Source organism: Emys orbicularis, chromosome 22 (genome assembly GCF_028017835.1).
Source record: "Emys orbicularis isolate rEmyOrb1 chromosome 22, rEmyOrb1.hap1, whole genome shotgun sequence".
NCBI lineage: Eukaryota > Metazoa > Chordata > Testudines > Emydidae > Emys > Emys orbicularis.
Genome location: NC_088704.1, coordinates 1,576,361 through 1,598,779, shown reverse-complemented (window position 1 = coordinate 1,598,779; position 22,419 = coordinate 1,576,361). Strand labels below are relative to the sequence as shown.

The 22,419-nt window shown below is 51.1% G+C and overlaps 1 protein-coding gene across 1 annotated transcript in view; it reads right to left on the bottom strand.

Annotated features, from left to right (window-relative positions):
• Positions 1-984: 984 nt before the first annotated feature.
• The window catches only part of ALPL (alkaline phosphatase, biomineralization associated), a 50,483-nt gene continuing 29,048 nt past the window's right edge, over positions 985-22,419 (bottom strand). Inside the window, 6 exon segments of the mRNA XM_065421219.1 lie at positions 985-1,253; positions 1,605-1,724; positions 2,998-3,189; positions 4,474-4,608; positions 9,305-9,374; positions 14,191-14,334. Of these exon segments, the coding sequence (XP_065277291.1) occupies positions 985-1,253; positions 1,605-1,724; positions 2,998-3,189; positions 4,474-4,608; positions 9,305-9,374; positions 14,191-14,334 (930 nt within the window).

Below are 22,419 nucleotides of genomic sequence, written 5' to 3'. Positions count from 1 at the left end.
CTCTCAAGGACCCTTCCAGTCCTACGATTCTATGGATGTGAGTGATTCCTTTGGCCCCGCTGAAAGTCTCTCATCAGTGATGCCATAGTGCAGGATCTGAAGCATCACTTCTGTGCTGTCAGACAGAGGACTGGATTTTCAAAAGGGGCTGAGGCCCAGAACCACAAAAGTATTTAGGCTCCTAACTGCCATTGAAATTGGAGGGACTTAGGAGCCTAAATACCTTTATGGATCTGGATCCAGGTGCCCAACTCCTGCTGACTTAAGTGACTAATTCTCTGGTTGAAAACATCAGCCAGAGATGAACCAAAGAGCCAAAATCCACATGTGGATTCAGATTCCAAAAGCCTCTTCTCTCAAAGTTTAGATCCGGGTTTTGGTTCCCAGGGAGGAAGCCTCTATTTACATAATCAACAGCCATTGGAGGAGAACAGAACATTTCCTAATATGTGAGTTTTGTTTATCTGATTTTTTAAAAAACTGCTTGAGTGAGGCTAGAGGAGCTTAAAACAAAAGAAAACATTATTAGATATGAACCATCTGGGTCCAAGAGAGTCTGCCCCAGCCTGAACCTGTGTGTCTTTGCCTTTGGGTTCACAGAACCAGTCCAGGCTATTGCTATAAAAACAGCCCAACATTTCCAGCTCTTGAAGCCAACTTGGAATCCAGGGCATCCACACCAGTGACATTCAGCAGCATCAACAGCAACTGAACCGCTCACTCAGTTCCCCACCCCTAATGATCTTGAACAGTGGTTCATGGCCATAGGACAGCTGCCCTGGTTCAGGGGCAAGGTGGGTCCATTGACCAGAGACATAGGAAGCCTTGGTATTATGTCCAACATGGTTAAAACCTGAAGACCCTGTATCATACAGCGAGACAGGTTTCAAGATCTGTCTTTGAATGGGGTCAAGATCTCTATTTGAGACAGCTGGAGAGCCCTGGTCTGTGACTGAAGGAAGTGAGCTGATTGAGGGCGAGACCTTAAAACAAGAATTTGAGGAGGAGGATGGAGGTAAGGGTGGAGAGGAAGGGCAGAGGCCCCACTGTGCTGTGGTGGGCTCCGGAGCTGCAGTGGTCTGTGTTCTGGCCAATGCAGGCGGCATAGGCCATGACGTGTGGAATGTAGTTCTGCTCGTGGACTCCATGCAGGAGGTGGGCCATGGGGCCCTTGGCAAATATCGCCACGTCCTCACCCCCGTGGGTCTCCTGGCGCAGGGGCACAGCCGACTGGGCCTGGTAGTTGGCATGAGCTGCAGAGAGAGAACAAACGGCTGTAAGAGACTGGGGAGTCAGACCACCAAGCTGGAGACTGGCACCCACTCTGCACTGAGGAAGGGGCCTCCCCAGCTTCCATCCTCACGTGACAGGCCACCTTTGAGAGGGGGGGAGTTCAGTCTCCATGGCCCATTCAGACCTTGGCCTCTCTGCTGAGGGCACCAACGTGGTGGCCGTTAGTGGCAGTGGGTTTGGGAAATGGACTCTGGCTCACTGGGAATTAGATTGGGACAAGCAATGCATTTTACATGAACCCAGTGGCGTCAGCTGGTCCCTGCCATGTGCCCTCCCGCCCCAGCCGCATCTTGCCATCGCCCCAAACTCACCATAATCCACGGCGGACACATTCTCCCTCTCTCCGGCTACGATTTTGTACCCGGGGCCATTTCCATACAGGATGGAGGTGAAGGGCATTTTATCCACATCACTGTGCATTGGCGCTAGACCTGTGCGGGGAGGAGCATGGTTAGCCTGAGGGATGGTGGCCATCGCTCCTCTGCAGAAGATGTCATGCCTGACTCCAATACTCCAGACCTGCCCATTTCCATAGAGTATTTCTGTTGGGGAGGCATATCTCCAGGATTCCCTAGTTTATCTGCCCCCAGCCCCTCACCCCGATCCTCTCTTTAGCCAAGGACACTGACTGGAGTGTCAGCCAGTGCTGCTTCTGCTATCCTGGGGCTGATCACATGCCCATCAAACAGACCAACCTCAGGTTCCCAAGTGAGAACAGGGAGAGGGGGAGTGGGGCATGAGAAACAATCACTGCAGCCAGTTTTCAGGGGTGAATAACTCAGGAGGTGGCCAGGACTGTCAAAGGTTTGATGTTTTTATAGTCCAGCATAGCCCATGCAGCCATTCCACCCCACTGGAAGCTCATTGGCTCTCCTTGGCTAAGCAGGGTCAGGGCTGGCCAGCATTTGGATAGGGGACCCAACAAGACAACCCCAAGGTGCTGTAGCAAGCAGTGCCGGTGCTGCAGCAGGAGAGTGTTGTCGGGCCAGTGCTCCATGAGAAAGGAGAAATAGGGCATTTTGCTGGGGTAGCTAAACAGCTGCAGTGTTTCAGCAGCTGGGGTGGAGGATGCGAGTCTGGGCTGCAGTAGAGATGAGCTCCAGTACAACTGAAATCCAGGCCTTAAATCCAGAGAGTTTTGGGGTGTTCAGAACTGGGGTTTGGTTCTGGTCCATGGGCTCAGGGATCCAGGAGCTGGATGTTATGATGTGATTAGAAACTCATCCCCAATAACTAGGAGGTGGTAAATTTTCCCCCTCACGTGGAGTCCTTATATTGAGATTGGATGCACTCTAGGTCAGCTACAAGCCATGGGCTCAGATGCAATGCAGGACTCTCTGGGGGAGTTCTCAGGCCTGAGTTACACAGGAGTCAGACTCAAGGATCGTAATGGCCTTACAGTCTAGGAAAGCTGCCAAAGGTTTTGCCCTGATTCTGACACTGGACACATTTCAATCGCTGCTGTTTCAAGGGACATCATAGAATCATATAAGATTAGGGTTGGAAGAGACCTCAGGAGGTCATCTAGTCCAACCCCCTGCTCAAAGCAGGACCAACCCCAACTAAATCATCTCAGCCAGGGCTTTGTCAATCCTGCCAGGCAGCGATGCCAAACAGTCCTCCAGCAGTAACTGGCCAGGTGCCACCATTTGGAGACTGGCGGGTCTTTGGCTTGTGGGGGAAACCAATGGGTTAAACCCTTACCGAAAATGGGATTGCCGCGGGGTGTGTATCCACCAAAGGTGAAGACGTGGGAGTGGTCGGCAGTGACTACGGTCAGTGTGTCTTCCAGTGAGGTCATGCCACCAGCCTCGCCTATGGCTCTGTCCATCTCCACTGCCTCATACAGTGCTTGCTTGGCTTTCCCCTCATGGTGACCATGGTCGATCCTGCCCCCTAGAAAGGGAAAAGCAAGAAGGGAACAACTAGTCGGACTAGAAACCTGGGACTCACCAATAACAGATCACACCATTGGACCATCCTGCCAGAGCTCTTGCTTCCTGCTATCTTGGACCAGGTCAATGGTCTATGGAGTCCAATATCCTGCCTCTCTGCTGCACCTGACCAGTACCAATCCGCTCTCCTGTCCCAACACTGGCCTGTAGTGAGTGCTGCATTGGAAGGTGCAAACCATGTTTACCGCACCTTACGGTGCAGCACGGTGCATCTGAGCTGGTATTTGGAGAACAGATGGAAGGAGCTGACAGGGAGAGAGCAAGGAAAATACATCATTTCTATCAAGCCACTTCTAGGATCACGTCCACAACCGAGTCGTCTCCTGCTGCTTTCCAAGGAACAGACCAACAGCTGACTGAGATACCAGGGCATGCAGCAGACTCGCTATTAGAAGAGGTTTCAGAGTAGCAGCCGTGTTAGTCTGTATCCGCAAAAAGACCAGGAGTACTTGTGGCACCTTAGAGACTAACAAATTTATTTGAGCATAAGCTTTCGTGGGCTACAGCCCACTTCATCGGATGCATGCAGTGGAAAATACAGTAGGAAGATATATATACACACAGAGAACACCCATTGTTTCATGTTCTCTGTAGATAGATAGATAGATCTTCCTACTGTATTTTCCACTACATGCATCCGATGAAGTGGGCTGTAGCCCACGAAAGCTTATGCTCAAATAAATTCCTCTCCTTCCAGGCCAGTAAAGGAAACCAACTTCCCTTGACTGAAAGGTGCAATCAGGAGCCAGCATTACCTGCACTTCAGATGCTAGAAAGGGAGGCTAATGCAGTTAAGCTAGGAGTTTGTGGGCCAGTATCAGACCACTGCTGGTATTTACCCATTTCCAGGGTCTCCCTCTCCCTTGGGAGCCGTGGGCTCTGGGACCCATTGCCTGCATACTAGCCTCTCCCCCCAAAGCAATTTCCATACGTTCCCTTGTAGGGTAAATGGCTAGGAAACTTGCTCAGCTCCTTTCCTGACTGGTGAAGCAATGGTGGGTGCAACAGGGGTGGGTTTTGCCCACTGTCACTCAACTCCAAAACCGTTTCATCACCCTCCCAGAGAGGCACATTCAGGTCAGAAGACAATAGCAGACCTCCAGTAACAGGCCCATGTCCTCAGCACGGGATGCTTCCAGCCCTGAAAAGCTTGGATGGGAAGTTCAGCCCCTCAGGGCACTGGGAGTGGTGGGCGTGTCCCCAGTCTGGAGACCCTGGCTCTCACCTTCCACCAGCAGGAAGAATCCTCGGGGATTTCTCTGGAGGATTTTGATGGCCACCTGCACCATCTCCGTCAGGGAAGGGTCTGTCTGGACATTCCTGTCTAGCTCATACATCATATCTATTGGCTCGAAGAGGCCTGAAAAGGGAGAGGATGTGTCAGCTATGCACCACATTTTGATCTTCACGAGGGCCTCAGATCCATGTGCTACCAATTCCGATTGTACCAACCTGATCACCAAAGTTCTTCCCGGAATAATGATCCCCTATGGGCTCTGATACTCTCCCACCTCTCTCTGCCACCAGGAGCTGGACACACTCTGGCAGAGTAGCCAGGTGCCCTGACCCCCGTCCATTGCTCTGCTCACTAGGCAGCACCACCCTGGATGTATGAGATAACGTGTGTATACTGCAGTATGCATCGGGATGTGGGCTGTGTGGTGTGATGGGGGATGTAACTGAGAAGCAGGTGTGGGGTTCAGAGTAGATTTTCCTCTGAATGGGTCAGCAGCCTGCTATGGACATCATGATTGATTGGCAATCCCTCAATTCGAGGATGTTCTCTACCATGGATTTACTATCGGTCCTGAGATGACTCAAGAGTCCGATCCTGGAATCGCAAATCCGCCCACAGTAGGTACCGACATTTTGTGGCAGGCCAGCTGCCTGCTGGGAGAAAGTTCTTTCTTTTTCCTTCCTTCTTTCTCTCTTTCCAGCTTTGAGGGCTAGGCGCCTCTCCTTGAAGCGGGCCACTGCCTGATGGAAGATATGGTGCCACTGGGGTCAGTTGGTGGTTTGCTCCTCCCAGCTTGTGATGCCCACATCAGTTTTCTTAAGATACACTTTCAGTGTGTCTTTGTAATGCAGAGGTTCTCAAACTTCATTGCACCGCAACCTCCTTTTCACAACAAAAATTACTATAGGACCCCAGAAGGGGGGACCGAAGCCTGAGCCACCCCAAGCCCCACCACCCCAGAGGGAGAGGGGGGGAGGAGGTGCAAAGCCAAAGCCCCACCTCCCCAGGCCAGGGGACCAAAGCCGAAACCCAAGGGCAGGATCTGAGTTACTAGTGTGCCCTTGTTGCCAAGAAGGCTAACGGCATTTTGGGCTATATAAGTAGGAGCACTGCCAGAAGATCGAGGGACGTGATCATTCCCCTCTATTCGACATTGGTGAAGCCTCATCTGGAGTACTGCCTCCAGTTTTGGGCCCCACACTACAAGAAGGATGTCGAAAAATTGGAAAGAGTCCAGCAGAGGGCAACGGAAATGATTAGGGGGCTGGAGCACATGACTTATGAGGAGAGGCTGAGGGAACTGGGATTATTTAGTCTGCAGAAGAGAAGAATGAGGGGGGATTTGATAGCAGCCTTCAACTACCTGCAGGAAGGTTCCAAAGAGGATGGAGCTCGGCTGTTCTCAGTGGTGGCAGATGACAGAACAAGGAGCAATGGTCTCAAGTTGCAGTGGGGGAGGTTTAGGTTGGATATTAGGAAAAACTTTTTCACTAGGAGGGTGGTGAAGCACTGGAATGGGTTCCCTAGGGAGGTGGTGGAATCTCCTTCCTTAGAGGTTTTTAAGGTCAGGCTTGACAAAGCCCTGGCTGGGATGATTTAGTTGGGGATTGGTCCTGCTTTGAGCAGGGGATTGGACTAGATGACCTCCTGAGGTCCCTTCCAACCCTGATATTCTGTGATTCAGCCCAAGCAGGGCTCCTGTAATCTGAGCCCTATCACCCAGGGCTGAAGCCCTTGGGCTTGGGCCCCAGACCCCAGCAAGCCAGCCCTGGAGACCCCATTAAAAAGGGGTTGGGATCCAGTTTGGGGTCCTGACCCACAGTTTGAGAACTGCTGTAGCGTTTCCTTTGACTACCACGGGATCTCCAACCATGGGTTAGCTGAGAGTAGAGGACTTGTTTTGGGAAGCGAGAGTCTGGCATCCGCCCAAAATGTCCAGCCCAGCGAAGTTGGTGCATGAGGATCATTGCTTCAATGCTGGTGACATTGGCTTCAGCGAGGATGCTGGCATTAGTGCAGCAATCTGGCCACTTGACACAAAGGATCTTCCAGAAGCATCGTTGGTGGCACCTCACCAGACTGTTGAGGTGCTGCCGATAGGTCACTCAGGTTTTACCTGTAGGAACAATTGTCTTATAGACCTGGATCTTGGTGTCCTGCCGCAGGTCACAGTCCGTCTCTGTCAACTGCGACGCCCTGTGGAAGGTGCTGACCAAATCTGGCTGCCCTCCAAAATCTATTAAGATCCTATGGCTTCTCCAAGATCAGATGATTGCCACGGTTCTCTGTAATGGCCTTGAGACAGAACCTTTCGTCATCAAAACTGGGGTTAAGCAAGGATGCGTTATTGCCCCAACCCTGCTCTCCATCTATTTAGCAGTCATTTTGGTCAGTTGACATTCAATACAGAGTGGACGGGTGGCTCTTTAATCTTCGAGGTCTCAGCTCAAAGTCTAAAAAGTCTTCAGGGCATCCATTACTGATCTTCAGTATGCTGATGACTGTGCCATCCTGGCACACACAGAGAATGACCTTCAGTCCACACTGGATTTTCTTGCACAATCTTACCGGAGCCTAGGGACTCTCACTCAATATTGAGATGACTAAAGTGCTCTATCAACCTGCCTCAGGCCTTGCACATGACCCACCACAAATCACCATGGAGGGTCAGACTTTGGAGACAGTTGAGCACTTTGGCTACCTCGGTAGCCAACTTTCTCAAAATGCAAAAATAAACAGTGAAATCCAGCACAAGATCCAGTGTGCAAGTGCTTCCTTTGGGAAACTGCTTCGACACGTTTTATTGACATAATACAATGACTGAGTGTAACCATACCCTGCTTCACCAGCAGCACACACACCAACACCATTCCAGACAGGCCCAGAACTTTGCTTGGAGGCCAAGGGGACCTGGTACAGATCAGAGACACACACCCACATTTCCTCTGAGTCTCTGCAGTATTTTATAGGTGCACATTTTCCCTGGGACTCTAGACTTGTGCTTCCACTCTGCACTCGTCCTCCATGCTCACGCTGCCCGCTCACGCACTGCTGCAGCTACTCCAAGCTGCCTCTTTGTCCCCGATCCTAGCAACTGGCTTAGATGTACCAAGTCCCTGCTACATGCAGCAATCGGTGTGACTTGGCTCCACGAGACATAACTGCGGAAAAAGAGCCCAGCGGCTGCTGCTCACCTTGCACATCCATATGGATCTGACAAGGGGAGGAGGTAGGACATGTTACTGGGGTGGAGCAATTGTTGGAGGCTCTATTCCCCCTGCTGGGTCCCCTCAACCCCACCCCCTCATCCAAGGGGATATTTAAGACTGAGAGGATTAGTAGGCCCTGTTACCTACCTGCCTATTTGTGCCATCGATACTGAACAACAGGCGCCTCCAGACAGATCAGCTTCATCCTGTCCACATCACTCCAGCTCCCCATGCTCCGTCTCTCTCAACAGCCTGGGCCCTCCAGGAACATCCAGCCTTTCTCTGGCCTGCTTCCTTGAAGGATGCTGAGTCACTGTGCAGGTGGCAGGTGACCCAGAGGCCCAGGCTGGCTAGGAGGGGGCCGTGCAGCTGTGAACTCAGGTCTGTCAGGAGCTAGCTCAGCTGCAAGCCCAGGGCAGAGGCGGCGGCAGGTTTTTCCAAAGCTACAGGCCAGTGCATGGAGCAGAGGGGTTAATGTGCCCAGGGACTGAGCGTATCCCTTTCACAGGAGTCTAGAAGGGCTGAGCACTTATCCCAACCCATGCTGGGTTCCTCTACACTTGTCCCAGACGTCCACATCATACTCAGATCCTCAGGGACAGGGGCAGTGGCTCTCCTGAGGAGTTTGTCTGACAGACACCTTCTTACAGCAATCTGTTGCTCAGGTTACCCTCCTGCTAAAGTTAAGTTGTGAGCAAGAGGCACACACAAGAGGCCCTGCTCACAGAATTTGGCAAGAACAGGGCTGATATTGCAGAAACACACATTCTTAAGTAGTGCTAGGCACAAGAATATATACAAAAACGTATTCCAGAAAGATACCAGAAAACCTTGATACCAAAACACATTCCTCAAAAGATAACAGGAACACACTGACCCATCCTAAAGATAAGGTCAGGATGACAGCATGATGGATAGAGATGTTTTGATCGAACCAACAGGTACAAGACAATGGGTGGACATCAGAGGGTGGCACCCAGATATGTCAGAGGTGGCACCTAGCCATGTCAGAGGGGCAATATGTAACTTGTTTGTATTGGGGTATAAAGAGGTATCGCTGAGGGGGTGTCGGGGTCTGGCCGAGGGGAGAATGGAAAGTCCCGCCATTCACTGAGCCAGTCCATTGTCATGAGCATACATGTGTTAGTGTACCATTGAGCCAGGGAATTAGCACCGTTTGTCGGCAATAAACCAGACCAAGTTCCTTTGCTGAAAACCGAGTCTGTGGATTTAGTGGGCAGCTCAATCAAAGTCTGCTATCTCTGCTATCTGCGCAGAGCTGGGACAGCAGAGAGAGAGAGAGAACGAGAACACACACACGCAGCCGACATCTGACCATACCTCTCTTTTAGTAACAAGGGAGGGGCAGGGTGGTCTTGGCCCCTTGCCACCCAACTTGAGATTTACAAAACGTGCCTAAGTGAGCTGGTACCTAACTCCCATTGACGTTCACTGGCAGCTAGGTACTTAACTTGCTGAGGAGCATTCACAAATTCCACTAGTCACCTATCTGCATCTCCAGGTGCCTGAACACCTTTGTAAATCTGTCCCCCAGCTCACTGATTTTCACTTAGCTCCCGCGCCTCCAGCCTTTGCTCTTAGATACTCACCTAAGAGGAAGTCCACTTCCATCAGGTTAAGGGACAACAGGTCACTGCGATTCCAGACGTACTGGGAATTCTAGGGGAGAGCAATGGAACAGCAGCTGTTATGTACACTTCCTTATCGAGGGGATTGGAAATAAGACATACATTTATCAGGGAGGGGAATTAACCACTGGAAACAATTTCCCAAGGGTTGTGGTGGCTTCTCCATCACTGGCAATTTTAAAATCAAGACTGGATGTTCTACAAGATATGTTCTAGTTCGAACAGGAATTATTGTGGAGAATTTTTCTGGCCTTTGCTATGCAGGGAGTCAGACTAGATGATCACAGTGGCTCCTTCTGCCCTTAGAATCTAGACGCCATAGGTATTTCCCAGATACGGTATTTGCCATATGTATTGCACACACAGAGAACATCTGCCATATATCCCAGATATATGCATTGATATCTGACCAGACAACTTCACAGTCATGAAAATCAGGCAACTTTGCCCTCTTTAACACATATTTATCTTGTATCTTAGTAAATGTATTTTATTGTGCAATGAATGTTCATCATAATAAGGATCTTAAATTCATATAGCAACTTGGATCCCAAAGCATGTCACAAACTACAGATATTGTAAGCTCTTTAAGGCTGGACTATCATTTTCTATATGTTTGTATGGTGCCCAGCACAATGGAGTCTTGACCTGGTTGGCCTCTAGGTGCTACTGCAGTATAAATGTTACACAATAGACACACAGCTACATAGAGCAGCATAGAAATGCAGCCACTCTGAGGTGGAGGGCAACAGTCACAAACAACACAACAGTGGTGTGGGGGATTTTTTGATCAAGAAGTGAAATCGAATCTTTAGTTTCTTTAGAAAATTGACTGGACCTTGTATTCCGAGGACTCCTGTGGAAAATAAAACAAATAAAGCACCCAGGACGTGCTCCTCAGAGTGCTGGCCTAACTCTGCTTCCAGTGACGTCAGTGATAGAACTCCCCTCCACTCCTGCTGAATAAGAGGTAGGCCAAAGTGGAGCACTTTTTAAACATCCCACCCATAAAGTTTAAGCTCAGAGCAAAGTTTTGCAGCCCTGGTACAAGGCTCAGAACATGCAGAGGCTTTGGCTTTAAGGCACAAGATTGGGATTCAGGTTTGGATCCTACAGCACTAAAATCCCACTAGCCATTCTCACAAGGTTTTGGCCCAAAGCAGCAGAAAATAAATGTAACAAGATCCCCAGCAGTTGAATAGCATGAGGCTGTAGTCTCCTCAGAACTAGAAAACTGAGCCCTCTTGCGTTTGGTTCTGACCTAGAACCAGGGGGTTGGAGCTAAGGCTAGTGAGGGTTGATAGCAACAATGCCCATAGATCTGCCAGTGCTGTAGAGAGAGGGACTTCTGGTCCAGAACCTGAAATCAGATCCAGGTGGGTGGCCCCCTGTACCTGTGCTGACCATCATGTTGCTTATAGGAGCTGCCATGAGCAAACAAACCCTTGTGTCTCCTTCCCCTCCACCCCCATCTCAGCCTCAGAAACTAAATGATGGGGAGAACCTCAAAGGTTTGAAGGTTCCATTCAGTTCAGATGCTTCTCCCACATGCCTTGGCCTAGAGAGGCTTTGCCATGAGAATTCCTGGTTTGGGCTGAGCCAGAAATACCCTGAGCTCAGCCTCTTGCATAAGACAGGTTTCAGGGCTAGTTCTGGCCAAAGCCAGCACTGAGCAGTGTGAGGGGGGAAAGGATACAAATGTTGTGCAAACTTTGACCATTGGGCAAGGTTCCAGTTTGGGTCACGCCAAGATTCAGGCCAGCTCAACCTTCTTCAGTCACAGCATGCTTTACGCCTGCTCCCACCATGCCAAGGGAAGAGAAAGTTCCTTCCGCTTGACATCACAGAGGGATTTTAAACATGCCTGGGGACAATCCTGCTCTTCTGGCTCTAGCCATTGCAGACGGACTGCGACCCCCTTCCTTCCTCACCCAGTTTGGCATCTCTCCAGATTCCCTCTGCTAGCCAAGATACCCCAGAAGAGTGACTGCCTGCTCCTAAATGGCCGGGCAACACCAATGCCGCTAACACAGAACCTCCCCTTTGGGGGCGCGAGCAGCAGAAGAAACAGAACCAGGACACACCAGCTGGTCTTAGTCAAACTCAAATGTTCCATGGTTTATGTCCCAGCTAAATCATAACCAATGGAAGAGAAAAGCAGTTTCCATTGGATACAGAATTCTCCTTTGTTCCTTCCTATGAGCTGCCATGCAGCATTGCCATGGGCTGTTAAATGGCCATTGAGTGCCACCCCAGAGATGGCTGCAATTCTGTTGCAGCAAAGCAACTCCTGAGCATACAGGCCAACAGCTGGTAAACCCCCCTGTGGGATCCTTTGTGATGAAAGGCACAAATGTGAGAGGGTGAGCACAACTGAACCCCAAAAGAATAACAGGAACTGCAATAAGAAATAGAGTGCTATGGAGAAGGGAGGGGTATGGTCAGACCAGCAGCATCACTGATATTCTTCAGACTAGAGGCTACATTCATTCTCAACTCAGATCTGATCAGTTGGGATGGGGGTGGGGGCATGGAAGGTCTTCTCTCCCTGAACAAAGCACCATGCAGTGGCAGCCTCCCCTGGCTAAGACCTGGATGTGCTTCCTTCCTGAGCCCATCCCAGCTGCTCCAAGGGCTGCTCCCGATACACGGAGCAGTGCTGTCTCCTTCCCAGTGCTACAACAAGTGCTAGTGGCAGCACTTGCTGGAGCAACAGAGGAGTTCAGGGCTCAGGCTTGGATCAGGGCGTGAGTTGGTGTGTTTGCAGAGCTCCCCAAGGTTGCTGCAGGGCTAGTTTCAAAGGTCACTCCAGAGGGTCCAGGGATTTTCAGTTTCCCACACACAATATCATCCCTTAGACAGGAATAACCATCCCCATTTGTCCTCTGCTGACTCCTGTTTTCACTCTAATAGGCAGCAGGTTTAAAACAAATAAAAGGAAGTTCTTCTTCACGCAGTGCACAGTCAACTTGTGGAACTCCTTACCTGAGGAGGTTGGGAAGGCTAGGACTATAACAGCGTTTAAACGAGAACTGGATCAATTCATGGAGGTTAAGTCCATTAATGGTTATTAGCCAGGATGGGTAAGGAATGGTGTCCCTACCCTCTGTTTGTCAGAGGGTGGAGATGGATGGCAGGAGAGAGATTACTTATGTTCTCAGTGGATGCAACGTGGGCACTTAAAGCTGAAGTCAATTATAAATCTAACTTCCATCAACATCAAAGCCATTCAGACGACCAGGGCTCACTACAGTCTTCAGGGGTTCAACCGCCATCATTTCCAGTCTCTCTCCCTCATCCCCCCAGCATCCCCACCTAAGCAGGAACTGAAATCCCAGGCCTGGTCTACACTAGAAAATCAAGTCAGCTTAACTACATGACTCAGGGTGTGAAAAATCCACACCCTTAAGCAATGCAGTTAAGCTGACCCAAGTCCCTGTGTGGACAGTGCTAGTCAATGGACGAATGTTGACCTAGCGACTGATTCTTGGGGAGGTGGATTACCTGCACCAGCGGGAGAACCCCTCCTGTCAGCACAGAGTGTCAGTGCCGCTGTAGCATTTCAGGTGTAGACAAGCTGCACACCGAGAAGTGATAGAGTTTGAGACCGAGCTCTCAATCCCAGAGCAGCACATGCAGGAAATTCCAGACAACACAGCTCAGAACTGGGTTTGTCAGGATATCTGCTAGGGAGGCTATATTAGGACAAAGTCAGCTTTCAACACTGGGGATACTATCTAGTTAGGCAGCGGAACATACAAAGAGAGGCAGATTGATCCAGTGGCTAGGACACTGGCTTCAGAGGCCTGGGTTCTACACCAACCTCTACTGAGTGACCTTGGCAAGTGGCTTCACCCCCTCCCACCCTTTATCTGTCTTAGCTATTTAGTCTGCAAGCTCTTCCTGTGTGTTTTTTCAGTGGGGCCTTGACCTCAAGACTTCTGGAATATAAATAAAAACCATACAGGTGTCTAGGGTCTTCTGCAAAGATTAGCTCCTAGCCTGGGTATGAGAGGTGACTGGAAAAACTGGGTGGAAGCCGGCAACAACCCTCTTTGTAATCAACAGCCCCCCATTGACATTCCAGCAACAAAGATTCTATGGTTCTAGCAGCCACATAGATATCTAGAGAGACAGCAAAGTGCTGATGGGACAAAGTCTCTGGCCAAGAAAGGTCAAAGGCAGCTGGGCTCATCTGTGTCACTCTAAAGAGAGACAAGGTGGGTGAGGTAATAACTTTTATTGGCCCAATAAATCAGAATAAAACCATAAAACAGAAGTGGTCCAATAGAAGATATTACCTCATCCACCTTGTCTCTCTAATATTCTGGGACTGACACAGCTACAACAACACTGCATACTCTAAAGAGAAGTACTTTTATGCTGAAACTCAGGAACCTTCTTTTCTTTCATTAGTGCCCTGGGTGTCCAGATAACAGTTTCTTAGAGCACCTTTCATCCTGAAGAACCCTCAACGGTGGGTCAGGAGCTCCCAAGCTGTAATCCTGGCTCCATTGCTGACTCACTGTATGATCCTGGGTGAGACTCATCACCTGTCTGCCTCAGTTTCCCGTCTGCTCCCTGTTGATGTCTGTAGGACACACAGCTCCTCATTTGGATGGAAGGTGCCAGACAGAACTGCAAACACTCCCCATTCCTGGCAGGCACTGTGGAGGTTAGTTACTGACTGTGCGGGGCTTTGAACAAGGGAAGTGCTACATCAGCAGGATCATTTCCCTATCTTTTAACATGAGCTTGAACCAGAGATCCCTGAGTAAAGAATCTTTAAACCTGCAGCCCCTCTGGCCTTGATCCTCTCCCCAGACATCTCCCTCCCTCCCCTTTACCTTGTCTTTAGGTTTCTTATCTCTCCAGACATCGATGAGGTTTTTGCCATCCAGACGAGTGCCCCTGTACTTGTCATCATTCTGGTATTCCACATCACTGGTGTTCTTTGGGAACATGTATTTCCGGCCACCTCCCATGATCACCTAGAGCAGGGCACAAAAAACAATCCAGGTTCCATTCAGCCACACCAGAGTATTGCAGAGATCAAGCATGTTAACCAAAGGGTTAAACAGACACCGGTTTTTAGTTCCCTCTTTGTCCCTGTCTCAGGGCTCTGCTCTCCATCAGTGTGTGGACAGAGACATACTTGCAATCTCACTGGGATGCAGCATAGTCTAGTGGAGGGATCAGGAGGCCAAGAACTCTTGGGATAGAATTCCAGCTCTGTGACCTGGAGCAAGTCACTTCAACTCCCTGCACGTCAATTTCCCCCCGGTCTATAAAATGGGGCTGATGATACTGGCCTACTTCTCTGGATGGAGGGCGTAAGGCTTAATCAGTTACTGGGCTAGACCTCAGTGTAGCACCACAATCAGTTTACAGCAGCTGAGAATCTGCCCCCCTATCTGTTGTACATTAATCAGAGCGCCTCAGACCCCCACTCACAGGGTCACCAGGATTAAGACGGCTGCTAAAATGCCATCCGCTGTCATGTGACTTTTACAGCCCTTGGGACTTAACACTCATGAATGCAATTGTTGAAATAGTAACGGACACCAGCACAGCTTGCCCAGCGGGCACAGGCGGGCAGAACAGGAAAATGCACCAAACCACTGTCTGCAGATTAGCTGGCGAGGGTGTGATGGCAGCTGGTCTCTTTCTCTCCCCCATTCTTGCAAAAATAATCATTAGAGGAATGGATCAGTCCTGTCAGTCCAAGCTCTGCCACAGGAAAGCAGGCCCCAGGATTTCCCTGGCTGGTGGGGAAGGCTGAATCACAAGCCTAGACTTTAGCCTTCTGAATATTTAAGTATTTGGACTGACTGATCCGAATGGCCCTTGTACTCAATGGATTCTTGACGTGAATGCAGAGAGACCAGCACTAGCTAATGAACCCGGTAGCCTGGCCCAGAGCACCCAACTCACCACGACCTCCGGCTGTTGCTTACAGGACACCCGGGTCACGTACAGTGACCACAGCTAGGGTGACCAGATGTCCCAATTTTATAGGGACAGTCCTGATATTTGGGGCTGTGTCTTATATAGGTGCTAATTACCCCTCACCCCTGTCCCAATTTTTCACCCTTGCTATCTGATCACCCTAACCACAGCAGATTCTTGTTGCAAGGTGCCAGCCAGCTGTGGCCTGGAATGGGGATATGGCTCGCTGCAAGGCTTGGGCTTTATTAGACATTATTCCTGGACTCTATGCAAAAACTCCTTGGCAGCAGAAGTGGCAGGAGTACACGGAGCACTGCTGGCTCGAGCGAATGCAGGCTGCAAAGCCCCATTGCTGCTCTCTATGAGCCACGGCTGGGAATAGCATGTGCTGCCTGCCGTTGCAGTAGCCTGTTCTCGTTCCCATCCCACGGGTCCCAAAGGGAGGAGAGGGCATCACAAATGGACACGCCCTCAAGCAATATCCATCCCTGCATGGCATGTCCCTCAGTGCCCACACACGGCTTACGCCTGTGGTGCTGCTGCCACAGCGCTGGGAGGCCTAACCACTGCAGGCCCAGCCTTGCGCAAACAGGCATCGCCTGCCTCAGGGTGCCCCAGGGACTCTGTCTGCTTATGAAAGGGGCACTCATGGCGCTGAGCAGGAGTATTCGGGAAAGGGACCATATTTGTTTTTGCTTCTCTTGTGTATTTGGATTTTTTTTAAATGACTATTTTAAAATGAAAGAGGAACAGCCAAGGAGGGGGCGGGAAAATAATCCACTGGCTTGGACAGATCCTGGTGTCCTCCTGACAAAGGGGAGACATTCTGTAGCACCTGGTCTGGGGATGCACAGACGCAGCTGAAAGCAGAATTGAGCCTAGTCTGTTAAAGACACTGGGTGAGAGCTGGCTCCAATGGTGAGAGCAGAGCCCTGGGCCAGCCCAGCTGGGTTCCATCCTCATTGTGCCCCAGGCCTGCTGCCAGAATGGGGGTCTTTGGCAAGTCTCTTAGGGCCAGATTTGCAAAGCAGACCAGGGTAGCCCTGAATCACAGGCCAAACCACAGCCCTGGCTCGTGGCCCTTCACTGTTCGGAGGAGAAAGGCTGGATTTGGTTCTGAACTACAGCTAATGGGAGCTGCAGGGGCGGCACTTGCGGGTGCAGGCGGCGCACTGAGCCTCCTGTCCCCCCACCCCCGCAGGGACATGCCAACCGCTTCCAGGAGCAATGCGAGGCCAGGGCAGGCAGGAGCCTGCCTTAGCCCCCCTGCACTGCCGACCAGGAGCCGCCCATAGTAAGCGCCTCCGAGCTGGAGCCTGCACCCCACACCCCCTCCTGCATCCCAACCCCCTGCCCCAGCCCTGAGCCCCCTCCAGCACCCAAACTCCCTCACGGAGCTAGCACCCCATGCCCCCTCCTGGACCCCTGTGCCCAGGCTCAGCCTGGAGTCCCCTCCCACACTCCAAACCCCTCGGCCCCACGCCCCAGCCCAGAGCCCACATGCCCTCCCGCACTGGTGACAGTAAGTGAGGGTGGGGGAGAGCAAGCAAAGGAGGGAGAGGGGATGGAGTGAGCAGGTCAGGGCCTCGGAAAAGGGGTGGAGCAAGGGCGGGGGCCTCGGGGAAGGGCAGGGGGGTGGGGCAAGGGTGTTTTGGTTTATATGATTAGACAGTTGGCAACCCTAGCTGGCGCTGAGCAAGTCCTGCAAGCAGAGCAGAGGGGACATGAGCCTCCGGAAGTGGGGAAACGCCAGGAAGGACCCCTGCGGGGAGCCCAGCTGCAGGAACCAGCCCCACTGCACTGGCTGCATGGTACCAACTCTATCAATGCCAGCTCAGGTAACACTAGCAGTGAAGCCACAAGAGCCCAGAGGACAGCATGGGGGGGTCCTCCCCCATGGTACCCTGGTGCACCTCGAACAACTCCCACCCGTGCTGCTGCAGCTACACTGCTGTTACTCGATCTAGCTTACCTAGGTCTACATATGCTGCAATCACACCTCCCAAATGCAGCGGACAGAGACTCATAGCGTGGTGTCCTCCCCCTGCACTCAACAGATGCCAACAGCATCTACACAGAGACAAAGGGTCTAAGTCTCCTCTCGCTCCTGGTGAGTATCAGGCATGTCTCCACTAAATCAAGGGATTCACACTGGTGCGGATGTTGGAGATGGAGCCAACCCTCCCAGTGATGTGAAGGGTAACAAGAAGGGTTTCTACAGGTATGTTAGCAACAAGAAGGTGGTCAGAGAAAGTGTGGGACCATTACCGAATGGGGGAGGCAACCTCGTGTCAGTGAAAGCTGAAGTACTCAATGCTTTTTTTGCCTCGGTCTTCACAGACAAGGTCAGCTCCCAGACTGCTGCCCGGGGCAGCACAGTATGGAGAAGAGGTGAGCAGCCCTCAGTGGTGAAAGAACAGGTTAAGGACTATTTAGAAAAGCTGGACAAGCAGAAGTCCATGGGCCGGATCTAATGTATCCAAGGGTGCTGAGGGAGTTGGCTGATGTGATTGCAGAGCCATTGGCCATTATCTTTGAAAACTCACGGCGATGGGGGGAGGTCCTGGACAATTGGAAAAAGGCAAATGTAGTGTCTCCTTTTAAAAAAGGGAAGAAGGAGAATCCGGGGAACTACAGACCAATCAGCCTCACCTCAGTCCCTGGAAAAATCATGGAGCAGGTCCTCAAGGAATCCAATTTGAAGCACTTGGAGGAGAGGAAGATGATCAGGAACAGTCAGCATGGATTCACCAAGGGCAAGTCATGCCTGACCAACCTGATTGCCTTCTATGATGAGATAACTGGCTCTGTGGATATGGGGAAAGCGGTGGACGTGATATACCTTGACTTTAGCAAAACTTTTGATACGGTCTCCCACAACATTCTTGCCAGCAAGTTAAAGAAGTATGGATTGGATGAATGGACTGTACGGAGGATAGAAAACTGGCTAGATCATCGAGCTCAACGGGTAGTGATCAACGGCTTGATGTCTAGTTGGCAGCCAGTATCAAGAGGAGTGCACTAGAGGTTGGTCCTAGGGCCAGTTTTGTTCAACATCTTCATTAATGATCAGAGGTGGGCAAACTACGGCCCGCGGGACCCTCCTACCCGGCCCCTGAGCTCCTGGCCCAGGAGGCTGCCCCCTTCCCCCGCAGCCTCAGCTCGCCCCGCCACCGGCACAATGCTCTGGGCGGCGGGGCTGCGAGCTCCTGGGGCAGCGCAGCTGCAGAGCCCGGCCTGACCCGGTGCTCTGTGCTGCGCGGTGGTGATGGCGTGGCTGGCTCCAGCTGGGTGGTGGGGCTGTAGCGCCGCCAGCCACCGGTGCTCCAGGCAGCGTGGTAAGGGGGCAGGGAGTGGAGGGGGGGGGTTGGATAGAGGGCAGGGGAGTTTGGGGTGGTGGTCAGGAGGTGGGGGTGTGGATGGGGTCGGGGCGGTCAGAGGGCAGGGAACGGGGGGCTGAATGGGGGCAGGGGTCCGGGGGGGGCAGTCAGGAAGGAGGGGGGGTTGGATGGGGCGGTGGGGGGCAGTCAGGGGCAGGGGTTCTTGGGACAGTCAGGGGACAGGGAGAAGAGGGGGTTGGCTGGGGCAGGAGTCCCGGGGGGACAGTCAGGGAACAGGGGAGTTGGCTGGGGCAGGAGTCCCGGGGGGCGGGGTGGATGGGAGGGGAGCGGGCCACGATGCGGCCCTCAGGCCAAAAAGTTTGCCCGCCCCTGATCTGGATGATGGGATGGATTGCACCCTCAACAAGTTCGCAGATGACACTAAGCTAGGGGGTAGGGATAGGGTCCAGAGTGACCTAGACAAATTGGAGGATTGGGTCAAAAGAAATCTGATGAGGTTCAACAAAGACAAATCTGATGAGGTTCAACAAGTGCAGAGTCCTGCACTTAGGACGGAAGAATCCTATGCACTGCCACAGGCTTGAGACCGACTGGCTAATTGGCAGTTCTGCAGAAAAGGACCTGGGGTTACAGTGGACGAGAAGCTGGATACGAGTCAGCAGTGTGCCCTCGTTGCCAAGAAGGCTAACAGGATATTGGGCTACATAGTAGGAGCATTGCCAGCAGATCGAGGGAAATGATTATTTCCCTCTATTCGGCACTGGTGAGGCCACAGCTGGAGTACTGCATCCAGTTTTGGGCCCCCCCACTACAGAAAGGATGTGGACAAATTGGAGAGAGTCCAGCAGAGGGCAACAAAAATGATATGGGGGCTGGGGCACATGACTTATGAGGAGAGGCTGAGGGAATTGGGGTTATTTAGTCTGCAGAAGAGAAGAGTGGGGGGGGGGGGTGAATAGCAGCCTTCAACTACCTGAAGGGGGGTTCCAAAGAGGATGGAGCTCAGCTGTTCTCAGTGATGACAGAACAAGGAGTAATGGTCTCAAGTTGCAGTGGGGGAGGTCTAGATTGGATATTAGGAAAAACTTTTTCACTAGGAAGGTGGTGAAGCACTGGAATGGGTTACCTAGGGAGGTGATGGAATCTCCTTAGAGGTTTTTAAGGTCCGGCTTGCAAAGCCCTCGCTGGGATGATTTAGTTGGGGTTGGTCCTGCTTTGAGCAGGAGGTTGGACTAGATGACCTCCTGAGGTCTCTTCCAACCCTAATCTTCTATGATTCTATGGGCCCAGAGCAGAGCCCTAGATCTGAACAGGTCTGACTGGCTAGCACCTCAGACCCCAAATCCAATGCTGCACCTGAGCCGCATCTCTGGGCATTTGCTTTGAAGGTGTTTTTATTTGCTCATTATTATTTTTAGCCCAGGCACAGATTTCCCTTCTCAGAAGGTGACCTGTAAAGCTGCAAAATCAACAGCAAAAATATTAAGGGAAAAAAGCCTGCTGCCCCCGTGTAATTATTTCCCACCCAGGCCAGAGTTAAAATAATAAAACACGTGCTCGTTAAACCACAAACTAACAGGCTTGGCTGTTTGATTTGGGGTTATTTTGATTTGGGTTTATTCCACAGCCTGGTGCTGGCAGGGGGTGGAAACTAGAAGGGCTGATTTTATTTTATTTTTTGCACAAGGGCTGCATTAATGAGACTGTGCCTCTGTGGCAGGTACCTGCTCCGCTACAGCTGCCCCGGCCGACTTGATGCCTCCCTTGTAATTTTCACATCCTTTCTTTCCGTGCCCATAAGACACTTAATGATTTTGTGGCCTCGTTGGCAAAAAGCACATTGAGCGGCCACACCAGTAGCTAGACCTCTGTGGTGGCAGAGAGTGTTCTGTGGCATCAGGGAATCAATGGGCACCAGAGCATGGCCCTTTACTTCTAGTGCCAGTTGCGATCTGAAGGTCAGCTTGGGAGACGACTTACTCACATTTCTTTCCCCTTTCTCCCCCCAGTCTTTCGGCAGCCCAGAATTACAGCCTTTCACAAGCTGTCAGGAAAGTGGTTTCTTCCAAAGAAGAAAGCTAATTCAATCCCAGACCACAAAATCTGGGACAGATCCAAGCTGCCAAGATTTTCCAGGGGTGCTGGGATCCAGCATTTGCGTTCAGCCCCCATCTCCACTCCACTGTAATGCTAATTGGAGCATGAAACAAAATCCACAGGGTCCATATGTTACTGGAAATCAGACTACTCATTTCCTGCTTCTAACGTGTTTTTCTCGGTGGCGCAAAGAGTTCTTATGCCTGTAACACTGAGACCACCATTCGGGATAAAATTAGATCCAGCCTGAACTCAAATCTCCACCACAGGCGGATTTAGCTACGTAACTATTACACTTCTGTTTTCTGTGTCTACGTTATGTCTGAGGCCTCTGCTGCCTGAAAAGACTGGCAGACACTTTGGGCCAGATTTGCAGAAGAGCCCAGTTCCCATCTAGGTGCCAAAATGAAGTGCCAGATTTTCAAAGTTACTCAGCTCTCAATGAAAACCACAGAGAACTCCCCTCTTTACTGAGAGCAATGGAAAATCTGGCCATGTGTGCTGCATTCAGCGCAGGCTGGTCCAGCCGAGATTGGCCCTGTGTTCCCTCATGGACACTTTATTGTGGTTTGTTCCTGATTTTTATTGCTCTCTTCATCTACAATAAAGGTTAACCTGGATGAAAATATCTGGAGTAACACAGGTAAACCCAAACTTCAGCCAAAGTAGAAGACAGGTTTTGGGTTCAAAAACAAACAGTTTGGTAAATGTTTTTTTCCCTTCAGTGCTCAAATCTCTGGCCCCAGCAGGCTCAGAAAAGCAACCAAAAGGATTCAGAGAAACATCCAGAGCAGCCAGCACTGAGGTTCACCCACTGCCGATAGTAGAGGAGCATGCTGGATACCAGGAGTGTATCTGAGCAGTTCTCATGGCACAAGGTGGTTCTCAAAGCTCTGTTCACACGAGGAGTCTCAAACAGACACAGCTAAGCTTCCCCTGGCACCTGGAAAAGGTACTCTGAGCCATGCTCCTGCAGTACCTAGGCATGTCCATTAGTAATTATTTGTGTAATAGCCCAGCCATGGAGCAGGACCCCACTGTGCTAGGTGCTGTACAAACACAGAACAGAAAGATAGGCCCTGCCTTACTCATACGTGCCACAGTAACTCAGGTCTCACTTGCTCAGCCAGCCAGGCCACTGTTAGGATGGGATACTTCCCACAAAGGCCCACGTGCAGTAGGAAGTGGTGAAAGTGATCGAGCAGGGGCCACTCTTTGCTCCGGACCAATGCCATAGTGAGAGGCGAGTTTGTAAACAAAAGCTCTCTGACAGCAGCTTTGCACAATGTTTATTGTGGTTTCTCCTGCCTTGAACCTGGAATGCAGATGAATGATTAGCTGGATTTGAAGGTTTTCTGTCCAAGCCTGTCTACCCTCTGTCAAAAAGCTGTTCTGTAATTTCCTATAGACAGGTGCTCCTCAATAACGCGTCCTGACGCCTACCTCTACACCTCGTATGCGCTGCGGGACTATTTCTCCTACAGTAGAAGCACTCCACTGTCAGAAGAGACTGTTTGTCATACCTAAAAGGGAAGGGTAACAGCCCTCCTGTGTACAATACTATAATCCCTCCTGGCCAGAGACACCAAAATCCTTTTACCTGTAAAGGGTTAAGAAGCTCAGGTAACCTGGCTGACACCTGACCCAAAGGACCAATAAGGGGACAAGATACTTTCAAATCTTGGTGGG